The sequence below is a fragment of the Cibotium barometz genome, chromosome 4, assembly GCF_041138505.1.
Source record: "Cibotium barometz isolate CiBa-2024 chromosome 4, ASM4113850v1, whole genome shotgun sequence".
Classification (NCBI taxonomy): Eukaryota; Viridiplantae; Streptophyta; class Polypodiopsida; order Cyatheales; family Cibotiaceae; genus Cibotium; species Cibotium barometz.
Window position 1 is genome coordinate 34,405,638 of NC_141049.1, and position 16,933 is coordinate 34,422,570.

Sequence of the window (16,933 nt, forward strand, 5' to 3'; positions counted from 1 at the left end):
CCAGATTGTTTGACAAGGGATAGGTTATATAGCTTGGCATCCCAACACACAGCCAATGAACAAAAGGCTATGATTTTAGACATCTTAGTTGATGGAGATTCTTAAAGGCTTAAGTTCTTGCAAATCCCAAAGAGTAAGTAATTATTATTTTTTCTACCTTCTTCATATATACAAAGCATCATATCTTATATTAATAAGATTTTCTATGGTGGCAATGCAACAAATGCAGGTTTATTTAGAGATTGGCTAAGACGAGAAGTGATATGGCACGAGATTGGAGCACAAGGTGTGGCAGTCTCATAGAAATTACATAGATAAGTACCAAATATAATTTTAAAGGAAGATATCTTTGATATCAAGAGATTGTATTTTGAAAAGCTTTTACATACAAAGAGGTGCAAGAAGCAGGGGGGATCCTCATCTAGAGAATGTATAGGTGGACATAGTTGGCAAGATAGACCACCACAACAATAATAAAACAAGGCATGATAGATTCACACCCTACTCTCATCAAAGCTACTAAGCGTGCTGTCTTTAGGTGCATAACAATCTAAAGACCACTCACTAATTTTTTATGGTGTTGTATTCTTAACTTTAATGTCTTAACTTGAACGAAAAAAATTATATGTAAATGGATTCATAAGTGCCATGTCGAGAATTATGTTGCAGCTATGCCAACCATCGTAAGAAGTGAGTGGTGAGATCTAGGGCATGAGAACACAATGTCTACATAACAACAAGTTCGAGAACTTTGGGATGCAATGGTATACAAGAGATGTTCACTATTCCTTGACTTTCCAAGTGGGAAATTCCCTAGGAGTGAGAAAGAGATGTACACTTGGGCTTGTAAATTTAAGCAATCCAAAATGGTATGTACTATATATCTACTCATTCTTGTAATTAGATTTTTGGATAAATATCTAATAATATATCCTATTAATTTATGATTTTATATTGTGAAGACTCAAATTCTACGTGACCAATCACATCTTAAAGAAAAGGGCAAAGAGCTTATGGAGGAAGAGCAAGAATGATGAAGATGAAGAGGGTGAAGGGATGATAAAGTGATGAAGTGGGAGAAGTGCCAAAGGAGAACGCCACGAATAAAGAGGAAAAAAGCAAATGCAGTAGGAGAAGAAGATGACGAGGATGGTGATATTGCATTAGAGTACAACGATAGCGATTCTGAGGATGACATTTGTCCCATTGAGACAACACCAAAAATAAGGAAGCAGATCATGCTGTAACATAGGTAGGCCACTCTTGCAATCATAATTGATTACTTTTATTAATAAATAGTTGGACTACTAACTTACATGATTTGGTTATGGGTGTAGATAAGCTAGGCTAGAGGTGAAGCACCAATAAATTCACCAATACGACACAATTACTGCTTTCATGAAAGTAATCATAATTGATTACTTCCATTAATAAATAGTTGGACTACTAACTTGCATGATTTTGTTATGGGTGCAAATAAGCTTTGCTAGAGGTGAAGCACCAATAAATGTACCATTATGACACAATAATCCACCTACCCTTGGTGTTTTGACACCAATCCAAATGAATTTTCTAGGTATGATTTTAATAAATAGTAATAATATGTAATATATATGTGAAATGAATGCACCTATAAAATGTATGCTTTTGTAGGAGTGTCTCATGGTACGATTAGTACATTATCTTGTGGTACAAAAATATACTACATGCACCCATAACGATTGGTAAGTATGGATTTGTGCCTTTATTGCATTACTTTACAATCCGTAAGATGATTTTTTAAACTATAAAAATATGTGTTACACATTAGTCCTTAATGTTCTAGGCGTGTCGCAACATAAAAGTCAAAAGTTTCTCTACAATTATAGGAACCTCTACGCTCATAGGTATACTAATCAATTTTGCTTCACATGTATAATGACATGTAATGTGTGTATTTTATATAATTCTTAACAAACTCTTCTCAACATGGTGTCGCATTACATACTTTTGTGAAGGTGAGAGCATTTATAGGGGATCCTATTAAGATAGGACGTGCAATTCAAAACTAGGAGAGTCCAGAGGAGCTAGCACGTCTTTAAGAAATGTTACAAGTGTGAAAGAGGCAAATCAGACCTTTAATATTAAAGGTATCAATAATACAAGCACACGATGCGATTATATTATAGTGAGGTTCCCCACATGAGGTTTCGTTTATGGCTTCTCTGATGATGTAATCCCACCATGGAATTTGTGTACATGTGAGTGGTTAAGAGAAATTGTTCAGTAATAAAACCTTGTGTTATTATGTGTAAGATAAGGAATAAATTCTCATGTTTTCATGTTAATGTCACATAGATGGAGATGAGTCTTTATCACTCAATATTTTTGAGACCATCAATGGCTCCATTATTGTCATTGTTGGTACAATTATCAAGTGACACAAGGTCGAGAAATATGGCTTTGTATTGGCCACACTATTAAATGTGCTGTGTACAATGAACATTAGAAAAGTATTTGGACAAGAGGCGAGTAACACTAACCATAGAGGTGCTTAGGATTCTCATAAAAGGTTACCATTGAAAAAAACTTTCTTACAATAAATCTTTCAATACTCTTGTGCATACACATACCCAAATTGTTGCTACCTTCTTGGGCATAGTTGGAACAAACCATGCACAACCATTTTCACCCGATTATGTCATTGATCCTTGCTCCAATGTGCACTGGGGAAGACGCCAAGATGGGATTGAATGGAGAGGTAAGGCATCAATATATGATTGCTCCAAATTATGGGTGTTGCACATTATGTGGAATTCAGAGAAATGTTTTCTTTGTAGGTGGATGTCATTGTAGAAAAGAGTTTTGGGATAGCTTTTTGAAGCACCATGCAAAAGAAGAGCAAGTGATTGTAGAGCTTTACATAGGATATGGAGATTGTACTATGATAGCTCACAAATCATGTATGAACATAGTATACATTGATCTTGAAGAGGAGGTTGTAAAGGGTCTCTTGACGAACATGTCATTGTAGTTCAATAAAATATTTGTTTACAAATATTCAAGTGATTGGGTTTAAGAATTGTTTGTAATTATGTCGTGATCTTATTTTACATATAAAGAGAGAGAGAGAGAGAGAGATGTGTGTTGGGGTTTAAAATAAAATAAGAATGAGAGTTTCAACAATTTTTGTGCTCAACATGTCAAATAAACTAATAAATTAATGAAGTTATGTGTATTGTGTTTTCAGGGCAGCCATAGCTGCACATTATTCTTCTCTAAGAAGGGTGTTGAGAGCTCCTTGATTCACCTCCCAACCATAGCCAAAAACTACACGACTCCCATATCTAGACTCACACTCTTTTAATAGCAATATTCTCTTCACATGTGCCCAGCCACTCTTATTAGTTCCCGATCACCATTGAGTTCGTGAAACTGGTCGTATTGGCTCCCCTAAACCCCGCATGTGCCTTGTCCGGAGGTTGAGCTCTCTAGGCTCCCAATAATACCATTGCCGTGACATTACTCCCCCCTTAAGAGGAGTTTTCGTCCTCAAAAACCAAATTCGGGAACCTCTTTCTGAGTGTGCTTACCTTTTCCCAAGTAGATCCTTCTTCTGGTCTATCCTTCCACTTGACTAAACACTCATGTCGTACAAAGTGTTGAGTCCTTTTCTCTTGGAAATCCAAGACCTTTTCTGGTTCGTGTGGTAAGGATGGAGGTTCAATAAGTTCTACTAGCATCTCTTAACTGACGAGATTATCGTCATCACCTAATTTCTTTTTCAGTCTACTGACATGAAAAACTAGATGAACGTTAGAGCTTTCTGGTAAAGCTAACTTATAAGCAACACTGTCTTCTTTTTTAAGTATTGTAAATGGACATTAATACCTTGGAGATGGCTTCAGACTTCTCCCTATTTTCAAAGATTCTGAGTAATCGGGAACCTTTAAAACACTTTGTCTACGATCTTTGTCTACATAATGTTTAGCGCACGGTCCTATACTCTCTTAACGTTATCTTTTGTGATTTTCGTCATGTCTTGGAGATCTTGAAGAAAATCTTTAACCTTTTATATCTTTTCTTTCTTGAGTCCAACGGCCACTGGAGCTCATGGTTGAAAACCATACATTAACATAAACGAGCTAGATCCTATTATTGAATGTTTGGCACAATTATAGGCAAATTCCATTATGGATAAATATTCTTCCCAATTGGTTTGCTTTTTGCTTACATATGTTTGTAGCATGTCTTCCAAGACTTGGTTGACTCTCTCGGTTTGACAATCGCTTTGAGGATGATCAGCCGTACCTCATACTTAGCGTGGTGTCCAATCTCTTCAACACAGCACACCAGAAATGACTATTAAACTTTGTATCTCTATCACTAACTATATCAGTAGGTAAGCCATATAGTCGATAGATATTCTCAATGAATAGCCGTGCTAACTCAGGCATAGTCACTTTGTTATTTTTGTCGGAATAAACTGACACATTTTCGTCAACCTATCTACAACCACCCAAACCAAATCATGGCCTCTATTCATTTTAGGTAATCCAACTATAAACTCCATCGGGATACTCTCCCACTTGCCATTTGGGATCTCTAGTGGACTTAGTAAACCACCTACTTTTAGGCGTTCTACTTTATTGACCTAGCACTTTTGGCATTTTAAGACATAGTCCTGGACGTCCTTACTTAAGCCAGACCAATAAAATTATCTCTTAACTAGTGCATATGTCTTCCGTATTCTAGGATGACCAGCACTCGTACTTTCATGATATTCATATAAAATATGGCACCTAATGTCTGAGTCTGAAGGTATACATACTCTAACTTTGTAAAGTAAGTAACCATTATCGATGGAAAAGTTCTTCCAAAGATTTCTTGCATCACTTGTAGAAGTGACATGTCTCCTTGAGACATCTCTCGAGACTTACCGCTAGTGGAAGTGTCTATCTCTATAAAAACGAGGCTATCTTTATTTATAGTCAAAGGATCCTTCTTCTCTATGATGATGACACTCCACACATGGGCATAATCCACACATGGGAATAATGCGGATCATCACAACACACTTCCCCTTAAGTGATTCTAGAAAATCACTCTTAATTTGAGTAAAACTCAACTCGTTAACCATGGGCATGTGACTCAATGAATCGGCTACCACATTGTAACATCCCTTTCTATATCTTAGTTGAAAGTTGAACTCTTGGAGCAACTCTGCCCATCAAGATTTGTGTCCTTTCAACTCTTTTTAAAACTAGATAGCTTTTTGATGCTCTCATGATCAAATACTATCTCAAATCTCACACCATATAAATAATGCCTCCACTTCTTTAAGGCATGAATTATAGCATATAACTCCCTTTCATAAGCTGAATAATTTTGTTAAGCTCTATCCAACTTTTTACTTTCAAATGCAATAGGTTTCCCCCCTTGTAAGAGGACTGCTCCTACTGCATCATTACTAGCATCCATCTCTACCACAAATGGTTGATTCGGATTGACAACTTGGAGAATGAGAGATGTAGCTATACCTACCTTAAGTTTTTCAAAACTTCTTTGCTGGGAATCCCCCCAAACGAGGGTCTTTCCCTTTCCTTTATGCTGATCATCAGAACAGCTATCTTAGCATAATCTCAAATATAGTTTCTATAGAATCCAAACAAACTAAGAAAAATTTGTAATTCTTCTAAGTTTGTGGGATGTGGCCATTTCAAGGATGGCTTCAACTTTTTTTGGATCCATATGAATGCCATCTTCCAAGATTATGTGGCCTACATATTGGATTTCTTTTACAAAGAATTCACATTTACTCTCTTTGCAATAAAATGAATGCTTTTTAAGTAACTCAAATTCTTGCCGTAAGTGTTCGAGATGTTCTTTCTTAGTGCGACTATAGATCAGGATGTTGTCTAGGAAAACCACGATAAATTTTCCTAAATAAGGTTTCAAGACACTATCCATGAGTGTCATGAATGTGGCCAGAGCATTAGTCAAACCAAAGGACATGACTAAAAACTCATAGTGACCAAACTTAGTTCAAAAAGCAATCTTTTGGACATCCGCTTTCCCAAATTCTCACTTGATGATATTCGAATCGTAAATCATTTTTTGTAAAGTACTTTTTTCCTTGGAGTTGATCAAACAACTCATCTATTCGTGGCAAAGGGTACTTATTCTTCTTGATCGTGATTGTGTTCAAACCACGGTAGTCTACGTATAGTCACATAGACCCATCTTTTTTCTTCACCAATAGAATTGGTGAAGCCCAAGGCAAAGTGCTTGGTTGAAGAAATCCACTATTAAGGTATTCTTTTAGTTGTTGCTCTACTTCTTGTGCTTCCTTAAAACTAAGCCGATAAGGAGGCTTACTTACTGGCTTTGAGCCAGGTACTACTTTCATTAGATGCTCAACATTGTAGATAGGAGGTAATCCTTTAGGTAATTTATTTGGAAACACATCTTTAATTGTTGTAACAATTGCTTTAAGGATTCATTAATCTTTCTATTGTTACCATGCTTTGATTGAAAAGAAGTCATGTAAATACTATGCTCACTCAAACCACTTATGTTTTCACTTGTGAAAAAGGAAATGATATCATCAAGAATCATGTAACACAAAAAGATGTTTTCTATTTCATTAGCGTGTTCAAGGCGATTGAGTTCCATAGAGCATATAAGAGGTGAGGAGGGTATATCATGTTCACCTTGAAAATGCACTTTCTTACCATCTACTTCAAACTCAAAAGAATTATGCAAATAACTTCTAGACAAAGATGGACCAAAGTTATATAACCACTCACGACCTAGAATAACATCCACTCGAGTGATATGCATAACTTGAAAATCCAAATGCATCTCATGACCTGTAGGAGGCTCGCCTCCTATTGTGGTAGTCGGTTGCTTGTTGCAGCTGTGCCAAGAAGGGCATAAGGGGAGAAGGGCACAAGGCCACAATTATCACCCACAGCTACCATGCTGTGCTGGAGGTGGTTGTTGTTGAGGTGGAGCTATGCCAAGAACCCTTGTGCTCGACTGTGATTCTGTCCCTTATTTAAGCACAGACGTGTTGGTCGACTTAGTCGCTTACCTAAGCGCAAACGTGTTTGCTGGAACGCTGGGGCTCTGATACCAATTTCAGGGTAGCCATAGTTGCACGTTCTTCTTCTCCAAGCAGGGTGCTGAGAGCTCCTTGATTCACCTCCCAACCATAGCCAAAAACTACATGACTCCCATAACACTCTTTTAATAGCAATATGCTCTTCACATGTGCTCGGCCACTCTTATTAGTGCCCGGTCACCCTTGAGTCACCCTTGAGTCCGTAACCGGTCATATTGGCTCCCCTAAACCCCACCCGTGCCTTGTCCGGACGGTTGAGCCCTCTAGGCTCCCAGTAATACCATTGCCGTGACATGTGTAGATGAATAATGTAGTGTTAAGTTTATAGGCTCAAAGGATATATAAGGGATAATTGAATTGTAGTGTAAATAAAGTTACAAGGGTACTGTGTAAATAAATAAATGATAAATTTGTACGCTCAAATGATCAGAAGGACAAGAGAGAGAGAACATGAAGAGAAAGAGAGATGCAAGAGGTGACATGGACGAGAGAGAGAGAGAGAGAGAGAGAGAGAGAGAGAGAGAGAGAGAGAGAGAGAGAGAGAGAGAGAGAGAGAGGGAGGGAGGGAGCGAGAGATATAGAGATGGTAGTAGATAGATAGATAGATAGAGAGAGAGAGAGAGAGAGAGAGAGAGAGAGAGAGAGAGAGAGAGAGAGAGAGAGAGAGAGAGAGCAAAGAGAGGGAGAGATATAGAGATGGTAGTAGATAGATAGATAGATAGAGAGAGAGAGAGAGAGAGAGAGAGAGAGAGAGAGAGAGAGAGAGAGAGAGATATGATAGGGGGAGAAAGATAAGGGAGAGTGAGACAAGAGAGAAGAGATACAAGGGAGAGAGAGAAAGAGATCGTAGGAGAGAGAGAAGAAGCTGGGAGAGGGAGAGATATAGAGATGATAGTAGAGAGAGAAGAGGGTGGGAGAGGGAGAGAAAGACGTGGTAGAAGAGAGATATAGAGAGAGAGAAAAAGGAGTGAAGGGAGATAAAGAGATGTTAGGAGAGAGAGAAGAGAGGGATAGTCAAAAGCACACCTCCTCAACGACATCCTTAGCAACACACAAATGATGATGACAACCTCCTCCACCACCAGCACATAGACGGTGATCGATTTGCTACAAACACAAATTGTCTATCTTTTTGTTTTCTTTAGAGATGATAACCCTAAGGGTTATACCCTTAGTTGCTATAAGGGCTAGTGTAAAATGTCCCTAATAAGAGCTAGTGCACATATGCCTATCATTTCCAAGTGCTTTCATGTGATGTGGACTTTATCAAGGGATTCATCACCAACATTGGCAACAAAGTCATAAGAGCTAGTGCACATGTGCTTATCATTTCCAAGTGCTTTCATGTGATGTGGACTTTATCAAGGGATTCATCACCATTATCGAGAAAGTCTTCATCATCAAACCTCATTGGTAAAAACTTGGCTATCTATAACATCGTCGATAAAACAATTTCACCAAAAATTTGTAACCTTTTGTAAGTGCGGCTAATACGAGCACACGAAAATGAAGAGCAAATTCCTTGTAAAAATCTTGCAACCAAATGAGTATGTGAGCATAAACAAAGCAAGAGTGCATTAAATCTAAGCATGCCTAAAGCACAAGTGCATGAAATGATCACATTTCAAAGCACGGCATCTACATATAATGTATCAAAGGCACATAAACAATGTATCCTACAACAATGAACATCAAGTCCACACCAACAAGGGAGCTATCAAAGAGAGAGAACAGTCAAAGACCAAAAGCCAAGAAACATCCAACAATTCAAAGAAGAAGAACAAGGACATAACATCGACATGAAGTATGAAGGAAGCAACAAGGGATCTTCATCAAAGGTAGGGAGATCACACGCACGCACTAGCATTAAGCAACAAAGGAGCTGCCAACCACTACCCTAACCTAATCAATTCATATGCTATAAGCCACCAAATGAGTAAGAAAATCTGTGTTGGGAAGGTCGTTTTACCACTTAAGGGTACCCAAAAATCATCTAGGGAAAGTGATGCAAATGTAAACATTCTTGAGCACCTGAGATTAACTAATCAAGTACCCAAGGGGGGAGAGGTTCCATGTCCAAATCCACATGTCAATCTACCTACCACCTATATTTTTTTGGGGGGGGGGGTGAAGTTTTTGTAAACCTCACATCCAACCACCTTGAAGTAGCCTAAGAAATCTGGCACTAAGGGGGATGTTGAGAAATGTGGTGTCATTGAGCACAAGGGAGTGAGTATGAGTAGCCAAGCAAGAGCAAAGTCTAGCATGGAGCTACAAGAGCAAAGTCTAGCATGAAACCAAATGAGCAAAGGTAATTATCCCACATTGATGTGCAAACCAAAAGGTGTACCTCCTCATATAAAAGGGGACCATTTTTAAGCAATGAATATAGCACTTGCACAAATCTCAAGTCTCTCAGTCTCTCTATGAGTACAAGTTTCAATCTTGTAACCTAATTGTACCTGAGTTCATTAGTACTACTCTCAGTCTCTCTATGAGTACAAGTTTCAATCTTGTAACCTAATTGTACCTAAGTTCATTAGTACTATTCACTCATCATCATGAGCACTTTTAGGCTCCACCCACCTTAGATTAGTCATATTAATCATGTTTAATTAGTTTACATTAGTGTCTAATTAGAAAGTTATTTTGTCATTAGGAGACCTTGATCCATGATTCTTAACACACATGCCCACACACAAAACACACACCTACATGTCCACACACAAAACACCCACCCAAATGTCCACACACCCTCCATGCACACACAAATACATGCACACGCATACACACTAAATGCTTGTGCACGATCTTAAAACACCTGCATATGTACAACCCCCTCTATCCACACACACACACACACACACACACACATTTTTGAAACCTCCCTATGTGCTTGCCCATGTGGTGGCCTAGGCCACTCCAAGCTTGGGGTGCAACTTGGCTAAACACACATGCATAGGCCATCTCTACACCTACTACAATGGTTACAAGCACAAGCCAAGCCCAAACATGCACATAGATCCGCTCGCTCTCTAGGGGCTTGGAATCATGTGCAACCACCCCCTCAGCATACACTTGCCCACACATGCACACACACTTGCAAGCATGTGCACACACACAAAACACAACATCCATATACACATGTCCACACACAAAACACTCACCCACATGTCTCTCCATGCACACATAAACACGTGCATGTGCGCACACACAAAATTCCCGTGCACAATCTTGCACATGCACATCCCCCTCTATCCACACACACATACACACTTTTTTGAAACCCCCCATGTGCTCGCCCATGTGGGGGCGAGGCCACCCCAATCTTGCGACCACAAAAGGAAGACGAGGAGGAGACACAAAGAGAAGAAGGCCAACAATAGAAAGATGGTCGAGCACACGAAGACAATCGGGAGTAGAAAGAAGGCCACATAAAAGCCGACAAAGAAGGAAGCAAAAAAGAGAAGGAATCGAAGAAGAAAAGCAACACCACTTAGAAAAAATGCCTGATAAAAATCTGAGTGCAACTGATGCCCAATCAACCTTGCAGTGTTGGTAGCCTCGACAAAAGCAAATTGGCAAGATTAAGCCCGAGAAGAAGAGGGACACACCAAACAAGCAACTGCAAAAGTAAATGAAGACTTGGCAAGACCATGGGTCGAGAAGAGAACCAAGAAGAAAGCTAGAGTCTAAGCACATCCCCAATGATTGGAGCATCGACAATAAAAAAGTGGAACTAAATTTGCTTCTAACAAGCACATTTTGAAGAAACACTATTGTCAACCTCTAGCTCTATATGTTTGTGCCATAATTTCAAAATCCTCCTGTCACAGCATATTTTTAGCTTTTTGGCTCCCCAACTGAGTGGGTAGAGAGCGCGTAGAGTGCTCTCGTGGTGGAGGGTAGAGCTAGTACAATTGGGATTGTTTGTAAGTACACACTTAGATAGTCTAAAAACATACTTAGAAAGGTCCAAACGTATTTAACCGAAAAGTTCAAGAACTTACATACACATCACTAATTCCAATGTACCCAACCCACACATTCCCAAGCATGCATAGAACACAGAGTCCATTCCAAGCTCACATGTGACCTACACCAATTATTCCCAACTCATCATATTTCGTGGTCTTTATTTTGACGTAACCCCTTCAATTCATTTAATGCTATTTTTGCTATGTCCAACTAGACTCTTCCTCCCATTGAACTTGACAAAAAAGGAGTGCATACTAAAGCCAAGGACTTAATCCATGCACAAGGAATGTCAAGAGTAGGAATCATGAGACTGACGGAGCCATGTCCACCTCTTCCCCACTCCATCGAGAATCCTTTGAATCCTCGTGATCCAGAGGCGGAAACGGCAATCACCACTAGGGATGATTCGTGCTCCCTCAACCCCGAAATGCTCCACAAAGTAAAGTAGGAGAGGCACCCTCATTCATGCACAGGTCAAGGTTGGTCACACTTAGCACTTTTGTGTATCTATGAGCTATTTAGTAGGTTGGCCGAGTTGAGAGGAGTTGGACGACGCCCATCTTTGATGGACGGCAACGATGGGACCATTTGAGAGGAGGGGGAGGAGCTACTACCGAGGATGAGACACATCGTACGTGTCGATTGAGGTGGCCATTTTGGTTGTTTGCTTCTTCAAAAAAAGAACCATAGCCCACAAGAAGGACAAGCGGTGTATGTAACTAGAGATCAAGCAACCCACCCACAGCACGCACGTGTGTTGATATTGCAGGAAGGTAAAGCTTGCGCTCGACGTAATTATCGACAGAGTGGGGAAGATGGGCAGCCTGCAGGGTCACATAACGCACGGTCGGCCTTCCCCTCGCTGGAGCTTGCAAGGCCAGACTGCCCTTGTCACTGGGGGAACCAAAGGGATAGGGTAAGCTAGCTCTGTGTGCTCTCTCTCTCTCTCTCTCTCTCTCTCTCTCTCACACACACACACACACACACACACACACACACACATATCCGTACTTGTTTATGTATGTGCATCATGCACACATTTATGTATGTCCGTACATAGCTTTGCAGGCAGGGCTACATGCCCGTGAAGCCCCATCTAGCCCCTTGTGGCAGTTTATGTATTAGCAATTGAGAATTATGCTACTAAGAAATGTGTGTGTGTATGTATGTATGTATGTATGTATGTGTGTGTGTGTGTGTGAGAGAGAGAGAGAGAGAGAGAGAGAGTATCATGCCACAATCTTCCTGCATTTTTTTGTTAGTACAATCCCACCAGATAATACTCAAGTACTCTGTTTTTGGATGTATCAAACAATTGGCTTGTTGTAACAGGCAGAATCCTGCAGTATGAGATATCAATTCATTTTTTGCTTATGCCCATTGGCAGGCGCGGTGTCGTAGAGGAATTTCTTGGCCTCGGCGCATCTGTCTACACATGTGCCCGTTCCGAGGCAGACTTGCAAATGAACTTAAAACAATGGAAGGAAGCTGGATATCCTGTTGAAGGCTCAGTCTGTGATGTATCTTTACATGAATCACGCATTCAACTAATGCAGAGGGTATCTGATCACTTCGGAGGCACGCTAAACATACTGGTAAACTTTACATGAATCATGCATTCAACTGATGCAGAGGGTATCTGATCACTTCGGAGGCACGCTAAACATTGATTAGTTGCTTACTTGCTCTCCTTAATTTCTGGAATGAGAAGCCACATCCTAGTATACATCAGTCTTTAATAGCTACTTATGTCAAGATTATTACTCTGTGTTTTTCCCTCTTTAATCATGCTCTATGGTTTGTTTACTGGTGGGATTTATTTTAGATCAACAATGTGGGCACTCCAGTGTATGGGCCCACCGAAGAATTGACCGAAGAGATCTTCCGATTTTCCATGGACACAAACTTGAAATCATCCCTCCATCTCTCTCAGCTTGCGCACCCTCTCCTCAAAGCCTCCGGACGAGGCAACATTATATTCAACTCATCAATTGCAGCATTTGAACCCGTCGCCATGGAACCATGCGTACTGTATTGCATTACCAAAGGTGACTTCATTTTTGGATGCATAAGCATGTAATCATGTCCCTAGTTTAGCCATAGTTACTTTTTGTTTAGTGCATTTCTGAACTCTCCATATCACCTCTGTGGAGGGTAATTGAAAATATATTGATTTAACATGATTTTGTGAAGTTATATACAATTTTCTATAGGTACACATACTCATAAGAAAAATATTTGAACACAATCACAATGCATTAGGATAATAAAAAATGCATGAGTATACCTAATTAAACTGTAAGGATATGTATATTGACAAAAACCATGTAGAGGATAATTGGGGTTTTCTGAGAAGTGAAGCCCACTGTGTCTCCTGTCATGCCCGGCCGTCGGTGATGCACTACGTCTTTCAACTTAACATAAAGCTGTCAAATGCCTGGAGGTCAACATTTTTTTAAAATTTTTTGAAGATTATTTCTGCAAGATGTAGCCTTTTTTAAAACTTGATTAGCCCTTGATTAATGTTGCAGCTGCATTGAATCAACTAACTAAAGCTCTAGCAAATGAGTGGGCGCAAGATGGCATCAAAGTAAATTGCATAGCACCGGGGATAATATATTCTGATCTAACTAGTCAGGTACAGAGCTAAGATTGTAAACCTAAACCATCATGATTAATCTAAATTCAAATCGTCGTAATAATCAATTAATGTAACATGTGAATTGTCAATGTTTTCACGGAGAATGTTGCCTGTGTTTTTTGTGTGCTTGGAAGTTTTTGGAGGAGGAGGAGATGAGAAAGAGAATTGTGAAAGAAATACCATTGGGTCGGACGGGACAGCCGTGTGATGTGGCTGCTGCCATGGCTTTCTACTGCATGCCTTGTGCTTCCTTTTGCACTGGTGATATTCTTCTTGTTGATGGAGGCCACAGTGTTAGAGGCGTTTTGAAAGACTGAATCAGGAACCTCTAGAATTTTCACCTGAGAGAGAGAGACCAAAAAAAAAAAACAAAAAAAAACAAGCTCTCTTCTGTCTTGTTTTGATTTGGTTTTACTTAAGGAAATCCTTTTTAAATTATGGTAATCACTCATGTTTCCTCTTATATGCTCAAATAGTAAATTACTCCATTGATCATCATTTAGGCTAGCCACAAATTATTAAAATGATCCTACCTACTAACATGGCATTAGTGGGAATTTAATATCATCTTAATAGTAGTATTATTATTGGTAGCCCTCCTTTTTTATTATAAGTTCCATAAATTAAAAGTGATGGTGTTTGGATCCCCATTACTATTAGTTCAATGCCATTTTAATACACATTATAATTCTGATTGTTTTATTGAATATAACTTGTATGTTAAGTTCACACATGCCATGTCCTTGAAGGTGCACATAGATACAGATAGTTAAGAGCGTGTTCTTGAAAATAAGATTTGGTGGGGAATACTATGACATGATAATATATGGGTCCCAAATTTTAAAACAAATAATTAATTAGTTGAGGCAAGAGCAATCTTAGTCTCGGTTAATTAATTAATGTGAGTGCAACCTTAGGTTGAGGCGGGTGATGTCTTGAATCTTTTCGTAACCGCCTCATCGTGCATATAAAAGGTGGTCCATTTTTTTTCTTCTGGGCGAAAGAGAGAATGCATAGAGAGAGAACGATTTGCAATTTGCTTTCTTTGTCGGGTGGTTGCAAGATGAGGTTATCTAGTTTTGTTTAGTGAGCGCTCTTGGGTTTACCCTGAAAACATGCTTTTTTCAAGAAGAATAGTCAATCTCTCCTAGTTAGCCAAGGAGTTTCACTTCAAGGTTTTCTAATGAAACATCATATGCAAAGTTGGGCAACTAAAACTATAATCTGATCGAATGTTCAATAATTGCAAAATCTTTTTCTTTGGGAATCAAAATTGTATACAGGTTTTATCAGAGGTTTGGACAAGTACATTAAATGCTGGTAAATTGTGTATAACTTTTACATTATTATTCATATGATGTTTTCACTTTGCATATCACAAATTCACATAACATAGAGCTTAACTTGATTTATCGAGTAATTTTTGATGTGTTATTATTTTTTATATTATTTTAAAGGCATTAGAATTGTTAAAAAACATACTATTTTATCTTCTTATCACAACTACTATTTAAAATGCTCAATTTGTATGGATTTGGTGATGATTAGATTGAGAAAGATTAGTAGAATGTGGATCTAAGATAAAATTATAAATCTAATAGTTAGATTTTTGTAGATTTACTTTAGAAAATTTGTTATGATTGTAAGAGGTTCATTAAATCAATTGTAATTTAATTTTAAAAAATCAAATATTGAATCTTTCAATCTAAAAACTCTAGGGATCAATATACTTATTACCATGAATATTTAAAAAATTTTGGCTTAATTTGAGTATGGGAAGATCCATTTTCAATCCTCCCAAGTGAAAATTCTCATATTGTATTTACTCTCCCCTTTTCAAGTCTAAAACCAATCCTAGTTAGGTTTGGAAATCTAGGCTTAGTAATATTCAAAGCTTAGATATCATGCTATGTGTGAGGCTTTGGTAGGCACAAATCTTATATGTGCATGCCACTTTATATCCGCATTAGCTTCGAGAGGATTCACATAAGCACCTTGCCACCTCACCTTGCCACCTTCACCCTCCAACATGGTCAACCTAGTTGACTTTTCATCTCATCATCCTAGTCATTATTAATGCCACATCTTCCTGTCACCTTTGCATGTTACCTTGCGCTTGATGACATGGTATGTCATATCATGGAATTGCCACACCAGCCATAATAGTGACACATGTCAAGAAAATTCCTTGACACATGGCACCTTCTTTCTACCTTCCCATTTAAAAATATATATATATTTTTGAAAAAGTTAATTTAGTATATTTTTAGTATTAAAAAAAGAAATAAAATATAAAATTTTAAAGAATAAAATATATAAAACTTATCAATATAAAAGAATTTAAAATAATTAATTTTAAAAAAATATATTTTTAAAATTAGATAAATAATATTAATTTTAAAGTTCATGTTATTTAATTTAAAATTTTAATTTTTTGAATTTAATATTTCTTAAAAATATTTTGTGTGTAGAAAAAACCTTTGAATAGAATTTAAAAAAAATACATTATGAAAGAAAATGCAGTTAAATAATTATAACACAAAAGATAAATTTTAAGATATGTTTTTATGTCTAATAATGATAAACATTTAGATTTAGAAATATTTTTTATTAATAATATTAATTTTTTAATGGATAATAGTTTTCTTTTTATCTTTATGTTTATCTTAATTATCCAATCAATCATAGATAGGAAATCCAATGAGATTTGAAGTGGATAATCTTTTTTTTTATATACACATATCTCTAGTACTATCTTATCATTGAGCCTTCATAATTTTTTATCTCTTAGCTTCCTTGAGAATGGGTTCTCAAAGTCGTAAGAGTCAAAAACGTGATAGGACTAGACTTCTCCCGTTCACCAAGTTCAAGACGAGGAGAGAAAAAGGGTAGCTCGTGAGAGAAACAGAGAGTGGAGAGTACGTCAACAAGCAACACCTTCCATTGGTAATGATCAGCCTTGTCCCTCCTCTTCCACTTCATCTCCCTCCACCCTCTTTCCTCCCACTATCCCTTAGTTTAGATTATCCACATAAACCAGTCCTTCCTTAGCTCCCTTCTCTTCCACAAGAACCTACCCCCCTCCTTTGGGCGCCCATAGTTTGGATAGGAAAGAACTATCAAAGTCAGGGGCGTATCGTCGTGCCCATACAATCTTCTAATCCTATTTCAGAGACCTTACGCCTTCATCTCATAGGCATGCGTGCTTG

At 38.2% G+C, this 16,933-nt stretch overlaps 1 protein-coding gene across 1 annotated transcript; it reads left to right on the forward strand.

Moving 5' to 3' along the window:
* The first annotated feature begins 11,702 nt into the window (after nucleotides 1-11,702).
* LOC147639185 (tropinone reductase homolog At2g29290-like) lies at nucleotides 11,703-14,185 on the forward strand. Its single transcript, XM_086782897.1, has 5 exons — nucleotides 11,703-11,999; nucleotides 12,471-12,678; nucleotides 12,909-13,131; nucleotides 13,615-13,721; nucleotides 13,859-14,185. Exons 1-5 carry the CDS (start codon nucleotides 11,899-11,901, stop codon nucleotides 14,039-14,041), a joined length of 822 nt encoding a protein of 273 aa, XP_086639023.1. The 5' UTR covers nucleotides 11,703-11,898; the 3' UTR covers nucleotides 14,042-14,185.
* Nucleotides 14,186-16,933: the final 2,748 nt, after the last annotated feature.

Bases quoted from the DNA above. Each gene is read 5' to 3' on its own strand.
- LOC147639185 (XM_086782897.1), top strand. From the start codon at position 11,899: ATGGGCAGCCTGCAGGGTCACATAACGCACGGTCGGCCTTCCCCTCGC. The intron at 12,000-12,470 runs GTAAGCTAGCTC...GCCCATTGGCAG, and splicing joins GGGGGAACCAAAGGGATAGG to GCGCGGTGTCGTAGAGGAAT. The intron at 13,722-13,858 runs GTACAGAGCTAA...TGTGCTTGGAAG, and splicing joins ATTCTGATCTAACTAGTCAG to TTTTTGGAGGAGGAGGAGAT.